This window comes from Acanthaster planci, linkage group LG14, assembly GCF_054643075.1.
Source record: "Acanthaster planci isolate LZ-2023a linkage group LG14, COTS_SCS, whole genome shotgun sequence".
Classification (NCBI taxonomy): domain Eukaryota; kingdom Metazoa; phylum Echinodermata; class Asteroidea; order Valvatida; family Acanthasteridae; genus Acanthaster; species Acanthaster planci.
The window spans coordinates 7,030,358-7,050,886 of record NC_141790.1 but is presented as its reverse complement, the minus strand read 5'-3'; the positions used below and the strand labels follow the sequence as shown (position 1 = coordinate 7,050,886).

The 20,529-nt window shown below is 41.7% G+C and overlaps 1 protein-coding gene and 1 pseudogene across 5 annotated transcripts; both read right to left on the bottom strand.

Annotated features, from left to right (window-relative positions):
* Positions 1-2,361: 2,361 nt before the first annotated feature.
* Positions 2,362-5,996, bottom strand: LOC110985305 (uncharacterized; annotated as a pseudogene). The gene is made up of 2 exons (XR_015427682.1): positions 3,426-5,996; positions 2,362-3,311 (listed from the first exon to the last, which is right to left on the bottom strand). The product of XR_015427682.1 is annotated as an uncharacterized LOC110985305 (transcript).
* Positions 5,997-6,133: 137 nt separating this feature from the next.
* On the bottom strand, positions 6,134-20,040 carry LOC110985295 (cyclin-C-like). Of its 4 annotated transcripts, none has more exons than XM_022246230.2 (13): positions 19,900-20,040; positions 17,585-17,728; positions 16,494-16,600; positions 15,260-15,344; positions 14,595-14,664; positions 14,395-14,446; positions 13,812-13,867; positions 13,426-13,461; positions 12,416-12,507; positions 11,483-11,550; positions 10,373-10,452; positions 9,369-9,496; positions 6,134-8,386 (listed from the first exon to the last, which is right to left on the bottom strand). In XM_022246230.2, the coding sequence occupies exons 2-13, from the start codon at positions 17,614-17,616 to the stop codon at positions 8,356-8,358; spliced, it is 837 nt and encodes a 278-aa protein (XP_022101922.1). In that variant the 5' UTR covers positions 17,617-17,728; positions 19,900-20,040; the 3' UTR covers positions 6,134-8,355. The 4 variants fall into 4 exon arrangements, with proteins under 4 accessions (XP_022101922.1, XP_022101923.1, XP_022101920.1 ...); XM_022246231.2 differs by having other exon boundaries at positions 17,585-17,725; positions 19,900-20,020; XM_022246228.2 differs by having other exon boundaries at positions 19,852-20,002.
* Positions 20,041-20,529: the final 489 nt, after the last annotated feature.

Sequence of the window (20,529 nt, the reverse complement as noted above, 5' to 3'; positions counted from 1 at the left end):
GAATGCCGTTGTATTTAACGGTCAAATATGTCGGGGGTCCTCTTCCTTCGCTTGCCAGGTGGTCTTCTGAGCGAAGTGCTGGGTGCCTTCCTTTTTAAACTTCCCGAGCGCTTATTTGAATTTTTGCTAAGGTTCCGAGAGGCGCGTGACGTCATTGCCAATCCAGCCTGTCTCAGTCGATTTTTAGTCGCCGTCTTTACATTTTGTCCGCCGAGTGCGTCCGACGCAATCTCCACACCTGTCTTTAAGGCCTGTTTGCCCAAGACTTTTGCTCCCTGTTTGATCGCGGGTAAAGCCGATCTAAAAAGACCCCCTAAAATATTTCCGAGTCCGTATCCTCTCTGAATGGGCGCTCCTCTGAAAAAATTTCCACTGCCTCCCACCTGATGTCTGTAGTACCTCTCGTAGTCCATTTCGCTCAAAATAACGAAGGCCTAGCTCTCCGAAAGTGAAGTGTAGCCGTGAGTTTCCCGCGCTAGAATGCCACTTTTTCACCCGTGTCAGTCCTTATACCCATCTGAATCACTTCAAAGTTTTTAATTTTTACAGGAACGTAATGAGGCGTGCTGAAAGAGTGAGCCACCACATCTCCCTGCGCCACGTCAGAGGTCTGCACAGGAACCACCCGCAGCAGCGGGGCGCTCACATCCCCCACCAGTTGATTCTCGGCAACGTCACAATACACGTACATACCGTAAAACCCTCCATTCACGTCAACGGGTAAATGTCCTTCCACGCTCTCGGCCACCTTTTGGAGCTTTAATCCTAGCATGCGATTTAAATTATCGTCAAAGTAAATGAAGGCGCCGTTTCTGACTTGTATCTTCACCCTTCCGGTATATGCATCCAAAACGATAGTGATATTGTGCCGGGCCGTTTCTGTCATCTCCCCGCTGATTGCATCAATAATTTCTTTCACTGACTTGTAGAAGCCCTGCGATATCCTAGCGTGAGTTACAATGCGACCGCGTTCACTGTAACTAAAAGAGTTATTTCTATCCGTGACATTATACCAAGAAAAGGGGTAGTGAATTTCAGTGAGAGCGACCTCCCAATTACCTTTAAGATTGATTTGCTTCACAAGCCGCGTCGTGTAACTCGTCAGTACGTTGTTAGGGTACAGTGACATACTAGAATTACTAGGTAACGTGACGTAAAACTGGGTGGATGACGATGCCATTGCGTCCGTCTTATTGAAGATCACTCACCCAACTGTTAAACTTCGACGGATACCCCAACCATTTAACGAAATATTCGGTCCTCCCATTTTTCCGGCGCTTGCGGATCACCCTCTCCACTCGGTACAGATCGTCAGTTTTGCAAACCTTTTGCAATTCTTCTTCGTAAAATGAACCTTTGATATCCTCGCCTAAAAAATCTTTCAGCTTATAAATCGGTCTTTGGAGACCTGCCCGGCGGTCCGCTACGGTAAAAATTTCCTCGGACCGTGCTGGAAGGTATGACTTTTCAAACGTTAATCGCTGTTTGCTGACTCTGACCCGGTCGCCCACATCGAGTTTAAATTTGATGACGTGCTTAGGCCGTGAGTACAAATTCTTCCACGCTACACTGTCATTTTTACCGTCTACTTCCGAGGGCTTCATTTTAATGGAGCGATGGTAGGAATGATTGTAGGCTTTCACCAATTTTGGCAACACGTCAATATATTTCAGAGTATTTTTCTGAGTGAAATAGCGCCACATCCGGGACTTGAGGGTCCGATTAAACCTTTCCACCACGGGGGCTTTTACTTCGCTTCTGGTTGTGTAAAAATGAATGCATCTCGTTTTAAGAAAATCCTGAAAGGCGTGATTTGTAAATTCACTTCCTCTGTCCGTATGAATCATAACCGGGGATCTTTGGCTGGACTCGAGATTATTTTTGAAAGCTTCCACCAACACTTTTCCAGTTTTATTCTTGAGTGGAATCACCCAGGCGTATTTTGAAAATACGTCGATCCACGTCAGTAAGAATTTGAATCCTCGGTTGTACCTTGACAGATTAGAAACATCAACCAAATCCAGCTCGTGAATTTCATCCCGTGCAACTACCAAGATTGGGTTTCTGGGATAATTTTTACGCGTGGGTTTGTGCAGCGTGTACACATCTTGCCCTCTGAGAAACTCTTTAACCTCATCGCGCGTTACTCTGCGACTGCCTTCTTGCTGTGCAGCGCGATATAACTTATCGATACTACTCAATCCACTTTCACGGCTCAGATCGTAATATAAATTCTTTAAAAACTCATTATTATTATTTCGGCTTTCCATGGTCCGCAGTCTCCCGTGTTCTACACTAAAATGACAGTGCCAGTTACAATTTCTACATTTAATAACCCAAACTGCCCAAACACCAAACTTCAACTTTACAGTAATTTTTTTTCTCTCTCTCTTTCGTTTTATTCTTTCATTTATCATGTGAAACAAATTGTTTGGTTTACAAGCGAGTACGTGTAAGAGAAAACTCAAAAACTTGTGTTGTTTTAGGATAGAACAAAAATAGTAAATGTCGTACGTTATTCCACTAACAAAACATCACACGTACCGATTTTACCGTTGCTTGAAAAGACTCAAGTAATAATGCAAACTTTCAATTCTTTAGCATTATAAACGTTGCATTTATCCAGAGATCGGAACAGAGACGCGTGTCATATCATTTATACTACCTGGTGGGATGTATCTTGCTTTAATCTAATGATCCTACTGATACTGCTCACAGTCGCTGACACAGATATCAAACAAAACATTCTGTTTTTCCTCTTCAACTAGAGCTGTACGTTTTACATACATGGCTACGTACTTATCAAAAATACGGTTCGTGTCAAAAATGGTTGGGAAATGTGCAGCAATTTTCTTATTACCCGAAGCTTGGATGTTCCAATCCATTCTATATTTGCTCAGTTCTCGGTCTACAATTTCTTTCAGTGCATCTTCAAAATATCTGGTGACTTTTTCAGGCATTGCATCCATCAGACACTCGTGATTTTTCTGCGTTAGGTCTTCTTCCAGAGGCAAATTACACCCGTAACATTGTTTCCTACAAATTTCATCTACTTTCCTGATAATACGTGGAACAAATATGGTCTCCACATTGAGGGTTCCATCTTGCTCGGGCGCACTCAGGGTCAACTTCTTGGGCTTGACTTTGCAGCTGTCGTCCGTCTTCGCTCCGTTCGCTATCCCAATAGTCGCGATCCATTCAGGGTCCGTGTCAGGCACCACGTCCTCAGGCAGCCGACAGGCGTACGACTCCCCTTCATGCACCTTGGTCAGCTCCACTCTGCTCTTCTTCTTCTTCGGGGGCTCTTGAACCTGTCATAATAAAAAAAAATATTTGATAATTCAACACTGTCGCAACACAGCTGACAAAGACACCAACTGCTATTAGTATTAAATAACCAGTACTATTTTTTGATTTCAACTCACCTCAAACTCTTCTACAGCTCTGTTGATGGCCGGCATCATCTCCACCAACTTCTTCCATTCTGAGATTCGTAGGTTGATCCCTCGTGGACTACTCCAAAGCTTGCCGTCCTTTCTGTGCAGGTATTCCCGGATCTTCACGTACAAGTCACCCTGAAACATGTCCACTACTGCGTGTCGTACCCCCGTCAATTCAAACCTTCGCTCCGTAGACTGGTCATCTCTGCCCAAGCCGCGCTTTGACGGTGTAACGTACGGGTAGGGTGCACTGCGATCTTCGGCACGGGTAATCATGCGCTGTTCCAGTCGCTCGAGTCGGGTTACCATCAGCCTTGGTTAGCCACTCTGGCTTTGCAGGCGCATACGTCATCGGCCGCTGCTCTCTTTCCTCCTCGTAATGAGAACCGGCTGCATCAAAGGACGACGAAGATGAGTTAGGTGGTGTGTAAAATCCCATCGAGGAAGGCATCTTGAACAGCAGAGGGGTGACTTCATTGATCAGAACTTCTTTTTTTCTTGACAATTAGCTGCAGGCTAAAGGTATGACAGCCTGACCGAATTCCGCGCTCTTTATAATTTCATCCACCCTCGTGCATATTCTGTCCCATAAAGATTCTCAGACGCCTGCATATTCTGTCCCATAAAGATTCTCAGACACCTGCATATTCTGTCCCATAAAGATTCTCAGACGCCTGCATATTCTGTCCCATAAAGATTCCCAGGTTCAAGCACCATACACTCTGCTCCCATTGGCCCCTTTCATGCACCGTGCCCTGATTGGAAATACACTCACTCCTGATTGGCCACCCCTGCAAATGAGGTGATGACGGCATGCATAAATTTTTATACATTTGCATATATGAATAAAGTGTCTTATCAAGGCCCGACACACTACTCTTGTCCTACCGTGTGTGAGACTACCACTTAAGGTCCGTTCTGGGTGGGAAAACGGGGAATGTGACATACGCGATTCGGTTGCCCCAATTTATGTTGTAAAGTTTCAAGCCGACACGAGCTTTGATTTATATGAGCTCATCTAGTCTCAAAATATCTCGGTTCATAATGCCAGGCGCGTCCACTTTTTTCCATCAGAAAAAACTCTCTAAGGCCTAAGCTACATGTACAGTATACGCCGTGCTACTGCTGTGCCGAATTCAAATAATTCATTTGTTAAAGTTCGGCCATGACTCCATGGTTCAGCAAACTGAAGTCGGTACTATATGGCAAGTCGATTTCGTCGTTACGAATGGAAAAGGCACGACACTGCGTTGAACGCAACTGGTGCGCTACTTCAGTGCTACTGCCACACACGGTTCGGCAAAGGAGGACCACGGCGTCTAGTCTTGGCCTAAAACTAGGTAAGAACGATTCCTTCAACGAATTGTGCACTGGCAAACTTTCGTCTCAAACTGCCCAGACTCTGTAGAATGCTATATATGATCGTAAGCCACAAATTTCAGAGTTTCAGAGTAGCCATTTTGGAGTGAATGGAAGTAGAGTTTCGCATGAGCTGTCAAACAGGCCTTTTGAGACAAACGGGCGCTCAGCTCTGCAAGGGCATAGGCTGGTTTGGCCCTGGAGGTACGATTTTCAGGAAAGCGGAATTCCAACTTACAGCATCTAAATGAGGAATCAAGTGCGCATGTGAAAAGCAAATTGCCCCGATACATGTATTTGCTATTTTACTTATCGGTTATCGTGTATAAAAAAACACATACTTTCACCTTAATAAAATAACGTACTGTTGTTTGGTTTAGAAAATAAAAATACGAACACCTCAAGCGGAAGTCCCTTCTGCTAACGCAGGCTCCGCACCCCCCCCAGCCTATACGTACGCCCTTGCTCTGGAGCTGCTCTCGTGACAGTACTGGCATTGAAGGATTATCGTTTAAACGAGAAAAAATCTAGTTTACATTGCAAGTTAAACGCTTCCGTAATGTTTCCAAGTTTGTTTTTAAAGATTTTTTTTGTAAACAAAAAGATCACTTTTACGAGTTTTGGAAATAAGCCTCGGCAAAATATATCTCATTAAAATTAACTTGGTCACTGTTTCTCTTCGTTAGGCGCCTTTCCCAAGGTGTAGTACACGCTTTTTTGGGTGCGTTGCATACATGGTACGTTCATGGTTTCACTTTCACAGACACAAAAATCAACTCCATTAACATGACATGTTTGTTGCTTTCGGCCGTCAAAATTTGGGCGGGTACAACGCTTGGCACAAGTATTGCCGCACGTACGGAAAGGCGCCTTAACTCTTGACTTTTCTCCGGTTGTTGAAGTTGCCGTGTATTTTACTTTTAAACCATTTATATGTCGTATGGGTTTGAAATTTGTGACCTTCTACTGAAACTTTTTTCACACTATCTACTTCCTTCAGATTCTTTTTTTTCTTCTTTTCTAACGAGAGAAGTTGATGTCAGAGTTATCTCCACCTATTAAATCTCCTTGCTATTCGTTTCATGCTTGATCAATGGAATCTGTTTTGACAAGTGAGTTCCCCATCTACAGTTGTTTTGTCAATTTAGCTCGATTTCCCGGGTTACACATGCACATGCCTACAACTGTCAACTTCTTATTTCAAGAATTCTTGAGATAAAGAATTAGAACGGTGCACTGCTCGCGTCATCTTTTCTTTTCCTCTGTACTGCAGCCTAGGGCAGCACAAAGTCAGGTGAATTCCAAACAAAGAACTTAAGACACAACCAAACGGATCAACACTGCAAAGAGAGGTTAACTGTCATTTGAATATTTACATTATTCCTCTACCATCGACGATTCACAATATGGAATGCCACCAAGAGGTTGACACAGAGCAGCTACTTTTTCAAGGTTACGGTCAACAAAAACATTGCCGATTTACCACGATATTCATTTGAGTGAATGTCTTGTAGACAACTTGGAAATGTCCAAGCGATCTGATCATTCCTTGCCCAAATGCACACGATACATGCACTCATAAACACTTTCCATTGTTTCTTCAACCCTGACAAAGGAACAATTCGAGTTCAGCAACTCCTGAATAAACTGAAAACAACCTTGTCGACTCTCTCCCCACAATGTCTTGTGAAAAAAAAGCCTCTGGTAACCTCTTGGTGGCGCACTGCACTGTGAATTGCCTGTTTTGGACCATTATACAACTGAATATTCAGTATACAACTTAAAAACCACACCATGTCAGATTCTATTTCCCTGTACTGATATATGATATATTGCATTTACATACTCATTAATATGGTTGGCATGTAACAACACTTCAACAATGCAACTACATGATTTCACCAATGTCTAAATCTTACTGTATCATGTTTACGACAAAAATTCACGCTGGCGGCTATAAAAAAAATAGTTCAGAGTGTTACAAACTCTGTTATTGGCAGAACCAAAACTATCTGTAGTTAGTGGGCCTGACACTAGAGTCTAATACGAGTGTTTCACAATTTTGCACCTCCAGGAGTTTGCAACACACTGGCAAAATATAATGGGCGAAATTTGTCGACCCAATGCGTGTTTGGAAAGGGTCGATGGATTTCCAGCATTTTGATTGGCTAACACGTTGCAAACTCTTGGATTCGCCTGTATTAAGCAAAGTTTATTCATAGACAACAATGATTGTTAAACCTGAAGTTAAAAATTGAGGGATTTCCTCGAAATAGGCTTATGTAGTAATGATGTCACACTTTGTTTAACATGTGCGTTATTTATTGCGACCTACTTTGTGTGACAGATTCCAAACTCAATAACTAAGTGTAAATCATTAAAAACAAAGCACACGCGCAAAACTATTTCCAACACCTCAAAACAAAATTATCCATACTGACCACAACAGCCTTCACCCTCCCAGTACTTTGTTGAGAAAATCAAGTGATGGATTCCACTCTAGGCACATTCGTACAAACTTCACGTCGCAAAACGATCACACTCAACAGAGAGGGATCACCTCTCAATGACATCGCAAAAGCAATTCATCACGGCGCAGGCAGTTCATCAATGATGTCATGGAGGATGTCCCCAAATGCTTTTTTCTTACGACAGTTGCAGCAATTTCACAAACCAAACATAAAGTTTCAACAATTTCTACTGACCATAAAACAAGCAAAAAACAGAAAGTCTCAGAACATCGATTTGTTTCAGTCAACTATTCTGCAGGAGGGGCTCAATGAAGTTGGCTTTTGAGTGGCTTTGTACGTTTACACTTTACCAATTCCAATGAGTATGAGTTGCTCAGGTCAAACTGGTTGAACGCAGGGAGCAGTCAAGCACAGCTTGGCATTTACAAATAAGTGAGAGCATGCCAGTGCCTTACACTCACTGAGCTTCTCAAACAGATAATAATCTACCAATAATAATGAGCAGACCAAATACAACTCAGGCAGTTTCTAATACAGAGCATAACTTCCATTCCAATCCACTCCGAGTGGGAACAGAAGAGGGCGTACTTTAAAAGAAACTGACAGTACTTTGATATGAACTCACAGCCTAGACACGCAAGTTTATGCCCGTTTGATGTGGAGTACATTAAGTACGCGAAACAAATTTATTCTGGAATGTATGGTCGTTGTGTACATGCTGAATGCGTGCAAGAACCTAGTTGGAAAATTTTGTATCAGCCTGTCTTTCTGTTGCCAGAGAGAGTGCACTTCGTCTCAGGGTGGATAACAAACTTAATATTCAAGAGAATTATGTAAAAAACAAACAGAGACCATTTAATGCCAGCCAAAGGCAGCCTGACCATTTTAAGATGGGCTTGTGGCACTTAGACCACTTTACTGCAATGGTCAAACTTACAGACCAACTAATAGCAATTGTTAAGACCTGCTAACACGCACAGGCAGCTTCAAGACAGGATATGGCCATCCACCAATGATCTTGACAACTTCAACTGCCGAGGGAGTGCTTAAATTGGGCTTTCCTCATTTCGGGTGGGGTATCATTGTCACGTCTCACCAGCACCACTCTGAGACTCGCTGTGGGAAAACAAAAAGTCATAACATTATTTACTGGACATTTACACCCACACGAATGACTGTCTGGTGGCTACTCCAATCTGACAGGCAAAATCTATTGACATTTTAGCCAGGTCTGCCACCTTGCGAAGAGAGCCCAGATTGCACGGTGTTGCTTAATTTTCTTTTGTTCTTGCAACTGGCCCCGTGCACTGCCGGCGTCTTTTCAAATGCGTGCAGCGGTATTGTATTGCTAATGCTGGAGCGCTTTGTCCAAGGTGGTAATCCACTTGCACTGAATGCCACAAACAGTGGTATACTGTTTCAAAACAATGACGGATACCCCCACTATTGACAACTGAAAAAATTCCCAGCAATTCCCAGCAGCCCTGTCTTTTGTACTGAGTACGGTCTTCTGTTACAAGGCCTAGCTCCTTTTCCGATTTCGGGCACCCCAGCTATGCACACAAACCCAAGTTCTCCAGTACCGGGAATCCCAGCACAAAGTGGTTAAGGTGTGTGATTCATCAACTTTATATGCTCACAGCTGCAGTGGCCTATGACTCCTTTGCTGTCTTGTTAAACCACAGGTGTTCAGGGACAACTGCATGAGACTACTGGGCACTTGAAATTTTATTACACCAGGGTAACTTCTCTCCACTCCATACAATGAACTGTCAATAGCAACACTCCCATTCCCTCGGATCTTCATTTGAAAATTCAATCCTTTTTTTTCAGCCAAGAATACAATACTGTTAGCGAGAGGTTAGGCACAAGATTGTAGATATGCAGTCTACATTTGTGCATGGCAGAGCAAGCCCTCCCAATGATTTCAACCATTTTCCAACTGGATGTTTGTAAAACCCAAGTGTTCCACATTTTCACAAATATAATTTGTGCTTAAGCTCCATACTTTACCAGCCACACACAGGCACTTCCCCCCCCACAAAAAAACCATGACTGTGATGCAGAAAGACAGATGGCTATGCAAGCTGGCTTGTACCTCTGAGATGGGGGTGGTTGCAGCTGTGCCTTGGGTACCTTGGCCAGGATAGCTGGGATGTCTTTCTTCTCGTCGTAGCTCTTCCAGAGTTCATACAGCTTCAGAATTTGCTGGGTGATCTCCAAGACCTCAGGGAACAATGGAGTGACAGTTGGCAGATAAATGAGGTGGATTCAACAAACACACTTCAAGCAAATCATGGCACTGACAAGCACATATCATCTGCCCATCAGCCCTAAAGTGTTGTGGGCCTTATAGTAGTGGAGAAAATTCCTGATTTGTAACATTCTCCCTCCATTTCTGCATCATGCTATTGATTATCATGTCTCAACACATTTCCTGGGTCAAGCAAAATCATGTATATTAAGTAAACAGTAAGGGCAGTGTGTAGCCTGTGGTATGTGCTTGCCAACAGTAGTATAAAACTCACTTTAATGGAAATAAGTTTTCAGTGCATGTAGTGATGTATGATGCAGAAAGCAGTTGAGCCGACATAGCGCGAAGTTGTGACTCTATGAAATGCTGACTCATTGGATTTGCTTTCCATTCTGGCTTGACAATGATTGGCATGTCCATCAATAGGAGTAAAAATGACATCGGTAAGGTGTTTAAAACTAGTTAGTAGTGTGTAGTTTGGGAACTGGGTTCCCAATTCCCATAACGGGCTTGTACCCTGTTACTCGTAATTAATGTGAAGATCAGAGCAAAATGCCGAAGTAAATTTTTATCCAAACCGTAATCAATGGTCGGGTTTCGGATATTCGGGTACTCGGCATGGCCCTAAAACCACTCGGTGCCTTTATCATCTGTAAAAACATCCATGTAAGTGGCTTCGACCAATGGGAATGGATGAACTAATTGCGGTATTTACAAATCATTACTGTAAAGCAATCTCAGGTCATTGGTAGGGTGGAAAGCATCAAATAAGTTTCACAGTTGACAGAAAGGGATAGTGGTTAAGTTCTGGAACATATGTATGGGGAATTGGTAGAAACGCTGCCTACCTTGTCCAAGTCCACATTCAACTCAGCAAACCAGTGTTTGGTGTCCTTTTGGGATATCACGCAAGCCATGTGCAAGCAAGCTGAAGTAGAGATACAAACCAGGTCCACCAAAAAACATATGTTCATGCCAAATTCACTATGATACAAACATAAAAAGTCAATAATCCTTCAAATAGAAGTACAACTACCATCTGAGGTTTAAGCAACTGGATATATGCAATGCATGGAGCAAGTAAATTCATGACAGCACCCCCCCTCCAATTAAAATGGTCTAGTGATGCATGTGCAATCAGTAAAGTCACCATCTGGATCAAGTAGTTACCTGGTGAAGGTGGCATTCAGCTGGGTTTTCTCATTGGACTATTTTATGGATGCTAACCCTTGTAAATGGCAACCATCATTTTTCACATAAGCATACACAATATACATTGTAAGCCGAATCTGCATTTCATAGAGCCCTTAACCACTTCGGACCGGGGCATTTTGCAACGTTGAGGATGCTGGGCCGGCATGACTATCATTTTTTCCGTTTTTCAAAATCCTTCAACAATTCATCATTCCATTTAACAGTCCTTTATAGCCGCATGGAGTAATCTTCAGGCACTACTCTAAGTTGACAGGTGACCTTCATTGACGCCTGAATATTTCAGCCAGACCTGCAGCCTTGTAAACAGAGCCCAGATTGTGCGGTGTTATACAGCTGTCTTTTGTTCACGAACCTGGCTCAGTGCACTGCTGACCTCTTTTCAATTGGGGCCAGATTAGCATGCAGCGGTGCTGTGTGGCTCATCGTTGCGGTGGTGGAGAGCTTTTGTCCCTGGTGGTAATCCGCGTGCTCTAAATACCCCAAACCCTGGTATACGCTTTCAAAATAACGCTGGATTATCACCACTTTTCAGAGTGAAAAATGCCGGTCATGCCCAGCAGCCTGGTCTTTTGTTCGGAGTACAGTCTTTTGTTACAGGGCCCTGTTTCCTTTGTCCGAGTTCGGAGACCCCCGCCACACATATAAACCATACGGCTCCGATCCCGGAGTCCCCGGCTGGTAGTGGTTAAGAACAACTGAACTATGTCGCTGAAAAGTGGGAGGTTCTAACCCTCTGGACTTACCCAGGGCAATGAGGTATGGCGGATACAGGAGACACACATCAGTTCTCAGGCTGTCATTGACGATACGCCTGGACAAAAACACAGAATTTCCCTTTTATTTTATAATGGAACTTTTTCTGCGTGTGGAACTTGTGCTTGGTGCTGTAAACTTGGATATTAACCAAGCACTCAACTGTTCATGTTGGGAAAGAGTTCCAAGCTGCAACACTGGGTATCCACAACCAACTCTGTAAGTCACCTCAGAACTTTTCAAGAATGGACAAGAAAGGAGGTTTTTACAAGGTTTTCATTCGAGAGAACATACATGAATTAATTAATGTGCCCCAATGTTATGTGGAAATTCAAGACAATGTTCAAATATGCACTGCACAATGAAGACGGTAAACTCTAGCATGGCTGATCTGAAGATATATAAAAATGCCACAGGCAGCTGACAAAGGACCCACAGAACACAGCCAGGGATGGTAAATGTGGATTTTTGCAGAAGGAGAAAAGCTGAATAAAAACCTTAACAGTGCAAGAAAGATCCTGTGATGAGTGTTTTTCTCATGGGTTCTATGGTTTACTTCAAACAACTTTACTCACTTACGGCCAACGAGAAATGACCCGGGCCACAGTGGTGCCACCCACAATGCACATCATAATATATATATTATGTTATGTATTATAATGTTATGTAACTGCACACTATATGTCCGTAATTCCAGTGACACTTCAATTTCAGTACACTTACAAATTAATGACACACTCTGAAGGAAAGGAATCACTCATACTCAATCCAACCAAGAAACTGCAATGTTGAGGCAGCTTAGTCTCAGTACAGAAGCAAATTCATTTGAAATAGGGGATACACCAGAATATAAATGTGAAGTTCAGGTGTCCAAACCTAAAACTCCTTAATATTCAGAACTGCCATAGTATGGTGGTTCTCACCAGGCTAGAGGCAATAGTATGTCCTCCTGTCCAAGGTCAGCTACGTACTGCATAAGAGGTCGGTATGGATGGAATACAATCAGACAACAGTCCTGCAAAGAAAACAGCATTACTATACACTGATTATTACCACGACATAGACCCTTGCATATATACAGAATACATGAAACAGGCAGTCACTGTGATCAGAAACTGACAAGGAACATGTCTGACTGCACCAATTCTGAAACCAGTTTCGGCAAGGTGAAGTGGCAGCCAGTTTTTGATACTTCAAATTAAATGCCCATTTTTGGGAGTTTTGCACCCTTGCTGGGGGTAGGTTTGACTCTACTTGAGCTCCTCTCTTGATACTTAATATAAAAATCCAGTTCTGGAGTATGTAAACTTACATGTATATGAATGGTCTCACTGCCAGTCAAAATGTAGGACAGACCAAAGTGTTTGGTACAAAGAGTTATCTATCAAGTGTCTGATTGGTCATTGGAAGTTTGTCACCTCACGTGACAATCATGACAAAAATGGGCCCTTTGTTGGCCCATGTAAGCTTAGCATCTCACTGGAAAGAGTATACAACTTTGGCTGACATATCTTGGAAAAATTCATGAGCGAAAACGGTAGTTGATTTTTCACAAGATTGATGTCAAGATGACAGCAAGTTACTAAAACTCCTTGAAAACTGGGCACGTAAAAAAAGCACTGGGATAATAAAGGAGAAATGTTGAGGTCGATGGGGATGGATCCCACCCCCTGCTCTCTTTGGGTCTTCTCACGTTTGTTTGTCAGGGTTGGAGTAACTTAGAAAGTGGCGGTAATCCATAAAACTAAAAGAAAAATAACTCAAGAATTCTTAAAATTGACTTGAAAGTGTGCTGTCATTTTTAACAGTCCACTCTCCACACAACAAAATAATGTAGGCGAACTCATTCCATAGAAGTTCAAAGTGGCACATAAACTAGTGACCAAATCAAATACTGTACTTTCAACTTTACTTGCAACAAGTATTTACTCACCATTATTTCAAGGAGGAAAAATTCACACTCTAAAACCTGCACAGGTAAACCAATTTCAAGGAAACATACATGAATTGAGCAAATTTTAGTAAGACATGTCACTTAAAATGTGGGACATCAAGCATCCATATTTCTGGTTAATTTCATAGTAACCACGGTTTTGATGAACATATTTTGATGACAACACAGTAATAAAGAAAAAGAAAGCTAATAATTATTTGAAGAAATTGTCTTTTTTCTTTTAATGAGAACGCATGACAGGCTTGTTTTAAATTTAAATCCACTCTAATTTTTGGAGCACTGTTGTGTTTTTTTGGGAGCTGACCATACTGTATCATTGCTGTCTACTCCCAGTATCCCTGATCAATATAAATCAGAATACCAACCTGAGTCATTCTGAAGGGAAACTCCTGATTTGGAATGGCATAAGCAAACTTCTTCACTGAAACAAAAATCATTCATATTAGTTGGAAGTCTGCCAAACAAGTCATGGAGTTTATTGCTCCAATGTTGGACAATGCATGTGAGCAGACATTGCAGCGTGGCTGAGAAAAACATCAGCTGTACAAATTGAGTTACCAGCCAAAATTCCATGCTATGTTTATTGCTTGTGAATGGTGCTCTTTGATTTTTGGCTAAAGCACATAAATTTGCTGGACAAAATATACCTTATTTAGGAGAAAGTACTTTTGTTGATCTTGTTCCATGACTCCATTTTATTAAAAAAATTTGGATTGGGATGGTACTAGACTATTTTATGACTGACTGTTTATGACTGTTCAAAGCCCCCCTTTCATTTTTTCCCCAAAATCCACCTGAAAAATTCTGACCTACAATCATGGTTCCAGTGTTATTCACTACAGTAGGCCGGTGCTAATTTGTCATAAAATTATATTGCTTCAATTTCTACCCTCAAGTTCTAACGATTAAGTGTCAACCCTGTTTTTAATTTCAACATGGCTGACTTACCTACTGACTGGCAAGCATTCATGAGTCTGCTGCTGGTTATTACGCCAAACTCCTACAATCAGGAAAGACAGAAAAATACCACATTCAGTTAGTAAAACTGCAGGCTGGGACTAGCACGTGGGGAAAGTTTAAAAAGTTTCTATCATAAAACAGCCATGGGGCGACTAAAGTTGATATGTACATAACCAAAGTGAACTCACCTCTACCTTGGATGCCAAGAAGATACTTGTTGGCCCAACCAGCAAAGGATCTATGCTGTTAAGGGGATGTCTTGAATAGACCAAAAAAAACAAGGAAACTTGAAATCAAACATCAAATTAACCCTTCAAAAACAAAAGAACTGTTTGAGGAAGAAAAGAAATAACTTCTTGTCTTAAGAGAACTGAAAGACATAAACTTTTCTGAATTTGAAAAAATAATGACAGGTAATTTTAGGGGACTGGTCCATTTTCCTTCCTTCTGAAAGTTTGTAACGAGACCCCAGATTTAACCTCACCTATCAGAAAGGCTATGAAAGGTGACATAAAAACTTCCTAAATTCTGTGGTCCCCCTTCAATTTTGTCCTTTCCCGACATATTTGGTTCTGGATCTGCCCTTTGTCAAATGTAATGATTCCACAAAGGTGTATCCTTTTTTCATCATTTAGTTTGGTTGCTTGAGGGCAGAAACTTCGTTGTTGAAGGGACAAGGTAAATTCTCCTTCGTAAAGGGCATTTGTATTAGGAAATCATGTTTGTCTATGGGAATGTTTCAATGGACATCAAGGCCAAGATCAGGGACATTAACTGCCTCCGTCACGGTTAACGTCCTGCCCTCTAGCTTGGTTTCTGGAGGACTGACAATGTTGCTGGAGCATTTACTGACTTGGCATAGAAGCGCTTGAAGTACACCATGCCCGTGGCTATGACCTGCTGCCTCACTTTTAGCTGCTCTCCGATGGCCTGCATGACTGTAATCCATAAAACATTACAATGCAATCAAATGCAATCAAAAACAAGGTTGAGACTTGAAAGACTATTCCCTAAAGGGACAACGAATGTACTTTAAAGCTCAACATGAAATGTTTTTGCCACTATGTGTCTTATCCTTATTACACTTTTAAAAATAAACCTTTAAGGATTTTGCAAGATCAATTTAGGTAGAGCCCAGCTACTTATGCCTAGCACAGACAGTAATGGATCCAGAGGGAGGGGGCACAGTCACCAGTGTGCTCCCTATTTTTCCGCTTTTCTGAAAACGAGAATCTATTATTTTTTACAATTGTTTCTTTTGCCCTTGAATCTACAGGCACATTTTTAGCTAACCTGCTCGCGTGCTCAGGTTCAATTCAATTTGGGGTGACCCACTTTCATAAATGCTGAACCCTTCAACTCTTTTAAAGTTTTTTTTTGCACAGTAGAGGGTTTCGGAGATTGAGGAATATATTAAGAATTAAATGAGTTCTGGTTCAGGTAATGCTGATCATACACAGCATTTTACAACTCTCATCTTCCCCCCGTCTTCGTCTAAGGACTTTGGATTTAAAAATTCAGTACCTGGCAAAAACAAACTACAAATGCAGCCTCATATTTCGGCTGCAGAACTATCAGATCGTTTAACCCTAACCTGCATAAATCCTCCCATTTCCTTGCATGAAGTGTTAGATTTTGAAGGATAGAGGTGTATGGCAAAATGTGTGGCTGATATAAAAGGATGCCACTGTGTCAAGGTGTTGGGCTGGATCTTGCGCAGTTAATGCTTGGCCAGAACCAATTTTTGGCCCAGATTGTACCTGATGTCATCCATACAGCTTCAAGATACCATTTACACTGTGTTAACATAATGACGGAATTAATTTGATCACCTTGCCTTCCAGGGAAAAGATCCAGGGTGTCCTTTTACATGGAGGCATTTGGGAGGATTTCGTTGGACTGAGGTTGCATCCTAACAAAATAGCCGGGGGAGTTAGGGTTAATGTTGGACCAAAGCTTGGAGGATGTTCTTTTGGTTCCAACAGTAAATGTCTGATACCAACTATGGAGCTTGAAGACAGGAAAAAATGACAAAGTTGAGGATTAAAAAAAGGGTAAATATCTACTAGCCATGACAAACTACGCACTATTACAATAGAAGATCATGACTTTCTGGTACTCTTCTTCTGAAATGCTCATTAGGTCCTTCTGCCTGTCCCTCATCAGGATCTGGGGGTCTAGGATCCACTGATTGCTGTATTAAAGACAAAAAATAAGAATATGGAGTATTAAAGGAAACAAATAACCAAAGAGACCTCACATCAAAGTTGTTATTTGCTCTTCCCCATGATTACAATGAGCAAATGACAAGTACAACTACCACAGCAATGTTCTCTACAGATTTCTATTTAATATGCTCCCTAACCACAATTGACAAAGTGTGCTTGGCACATACGCACAGTTACATAACCCTAACTGTGTCAGACCCAACAAAGTACAGCATTTTAAATAATTTTAATAATTTTTGGGAGGCAGTCCGCAGGTTGGTGTAGTGGCTCTTTCTTCGCCTTCCACCTCGGTCAGCATGTGGATTGGGTTGTCAGTCCCTGCCTGATTTCATGGGTTTTCCCTGTAATATTTAACTAGGGTTTTCTTCCCACGTCTAAAACTGACCATTTCGTCAGTCTTCCTGTCACTTCGTCCTGAAATCAGGGCTAATAAATGCACTGATGGATGAACGTATGTAACTAAAAGAAATAAATGTAAAGTGTAAAAGTCTAGTGCATTATGCTGTGATGGGCAGTCAATGGCATTGCAATAAACTGCCCATGTTGAGACAATGAAACAAACATCCACTGAACTTTGCCAGCAGCCATAAGCTCTAGTATATCTGGGCCCTTTTTTATGGAGCTGCTTAACAGTAGAAAAATTGTGCTTACTATAGCATCACGTTTTGCTAACAGTGGTCACCATTTCATGGTAGTGCTTGGCATGGTTGGGCTCACAGTCGCATGTGCATGGAGATTTCCATTGTGCTTTCACTACTTTAAGCAAATTTGTTCTAAAAAGTAAGCATGTCTTTTGCCGTGCTTACTGCTTACGGTGTTCATGAAATACACAGAGCCACAGTGTGCGCTTAGATCTTGTTGCACTGGGCAGGCAAGTCACTTTTGACAAATGATGTAAACTCTCAGGGCTTCTAGCAAACTGTGAACTCCATAGAACTGCTGATCTTTACCAGTGGGAACTCTGCCAGAAGTTGCCAGCCATCTTGAGCAGCTCCTCCACAACCTTCAAGGCTAGTTGTCGGTTCCAATCAATGCTCAGTCAATCTCAACATCTTCCACCCAATGATACCAAAAGAAATCACAGATCCTGTCTGCTGTTCAAACACAAATGGACATGTGGATTGTAGCAATTTATAACAATGGAGCTGAGGGGGTGCTCTTGCTTGTGGAGTTTCTGCACTGAGTTTCTTGAAGGGGATATTTTAGACTTGTCTGCTAAGGAGACTCCGATGACAACATTGTCATGATTGTGGTGGATATGTCGTTCAGACCTAATGCGGGACTACACAGCTGCTTTTCATAAAATTTAAACTTCTGATCAAATGCCAAGTTGTTGACAGTTAAATGGGAAGAATTCATTAAACAGACATCAGTTGTCTTCCTGACTGTAACATAGGGCCTACATCATACTGTTTCTACGGGCATGATGGGGTTCATCGACACACCACACACCCAAAACTGTGGAAACCAACCTCATAATTTACGTGAAAGGTTAGTTCTAGTGGGTACATGTACATCGTATCAGTCATTACAAAGCAATAACATGTCCGGTAAAAAAGTTAAATTTAGCCTATTAGGCTATAAGTGTTAACTGGGAAAATACTGAATTTGGAATTCCATACAGACATGACAAACGCCACTAATTTCAGTAAACTGGTAGCCATTGGAAAGCAATAAAATGTCTTAAGAAGTCAAATTTGGCGGTAGAAATACTGAGGTTTCAGGGGTTCATTACCATTATCACCCTGTTCCTATAATAAGGAAACAAAGTCCACTTTCTCAAACTGACTAACATTTGTACCTTAAGGAATTATTACTCAATCCTGATAGGACTAGGTTAGGTAAATTTTGACAATATTTAAGCAAGAAAACTTCAAATTTCTAACCTGAGCTTGGAAAAAGACAACCACTCAGTCGAATCATGCCATTTTGTTTTCATCTGGTTACCCGACTCAGGCATTTTGGATTCATCAAAACAAATCTCCATCAAGGTCAAGAAACCAGACTACATTTGCTTTCACAGCTCTTTGGAGCAGTCATGTATGCTACCGTTATACCTAGCCCAGGTTGGATGTTGTCTTCATTTACACTACGACTGACGTCCACGGTATGAAAGTCCTCACACAATGCAAATTTTTTTTCAATGTTTGTTCTCACATTTTTACCTGGCAAAGACAGCTCTAATGTCATTCACAAGTGCCCTGTATCCCAAATTCCAAAAATAATGTGTTGAAATTACGACATATGCCTGCCGACAACATATTTTGCAGGAAATTTAGTGCAACTCCATGCTTTCTGTTGTGAACGAACTACGTTCGTGTAGTCAATGCTAGTACAAGTACTTGTACACGCATGCGTGAAATGCACAGACATAGTGTACCCTGGCGACGAAGCTGTGTATACCTATAAGCTACTTGAAGACATGGAAAACAAAGATCTGGAAATGTTACTACAGTATAGTGTAGGCAGGAGCTAACCATTTCGTATCCCTGTTTATTATCTGTGCATGAAATTAGTTCATTTCATAATTTATTGTTTCAGTTACCGAATTTTGCAACCCTGTGAATGACAGTGACCATCCTCATACTAATTAACATTTATTCACATACTAATGAATATTTATTTGCATATTTCATATGAATTTACTTCAAAATAGTTGTGCAAATCACAAATACAGTGCAACATACTTCCGAATGTAAGCAAAATTTTCAAAATTATGAAGCTTAAGTTGGAACAACAACAGGTATGGCGAGGCAGGTTATTTACATGGCATGTACGTAATTAATTAGTGCTAACTAGAATACGGAACATAAAAATAAAAACACATCACTTCCTGAGATTCGAAATGAAATTAGCTTCAAAATGAGTACCAAACATAACAAATTTATGTGTGACATCGCTATTTCTGATGTGAAAAAGGACATCACCAATAACTTGTTTAGATAAGTTGTCTCGAAAAAGTAGAACTTGTTCCCTTATAATAGGAACAGGGTGCTCAAGGTAATGAACCCCAGGTTTCATATATAGGGTCAGGGTAGAATTTTGGACAAGCAGGGTGTCGACAACACACGGCTGATCCCTTCCCAAGTTCACAGTGCAGCGTAGGGCGATAGCCTTATGTGACGAAGTGCTAGGCCTAGGGTTAACAGTTAAAGACAGACTGTGCCAAACAGAAGACAAGAAAAAAAAGTTACATAAATAAGAGTACTCGACTTACAATTCCCCACGAATCCTTTGCATACCCCTCAAGTAAAGACAATATTACCTCTTCTTTACAGCTTCATACGAACGAAATTGAGGAGACGCAACGACCAGCACGCATCACAAACTGTCCTTGTCGTTGGCGAAGGTCAACGACCTTCTCTAGCGTTGAGCGGCGCGCTCACCGTGCATGCAGCGTGTGCACACAGAGAATTAATTTTTCACGTACGGTAACCAGCGTTGTTCCTTTTTTTTTAAAGTTCCAAATCTGACCACCACTGATCTTCCCCAACATCTGGACCTGGATAAATACTCTGAAAGATTTAAATGAGCATCACTCAGAACATGACTTCACTGTTACCAAAAAGTGAGAATCTGTTGAAAAAACACCAATTTAAAGGCGAAAAGAGTTAAAAGGTTAATACGGGGACTGACGGCATTTGCCCGCGGATGCCCCCCCCATTTGAAATCTGTGAATAATCTCCATTGAAAGACAGTTGCATTAGACATTTAGTTACTCCTCTGCCAAGGCTTCTTGGAAGTGTCACGACCTACAGTGCACCATGAGGCCTGTTGGTTTGCCATCATGTACACCACTGGTTTGGTTCTGCAGGATATGGGGAAATTCCCTGTGGAACAAACGAACAGCCCTCTATTCCCTACAGTGGACTGACTGTTACAAGTGCCTAACACT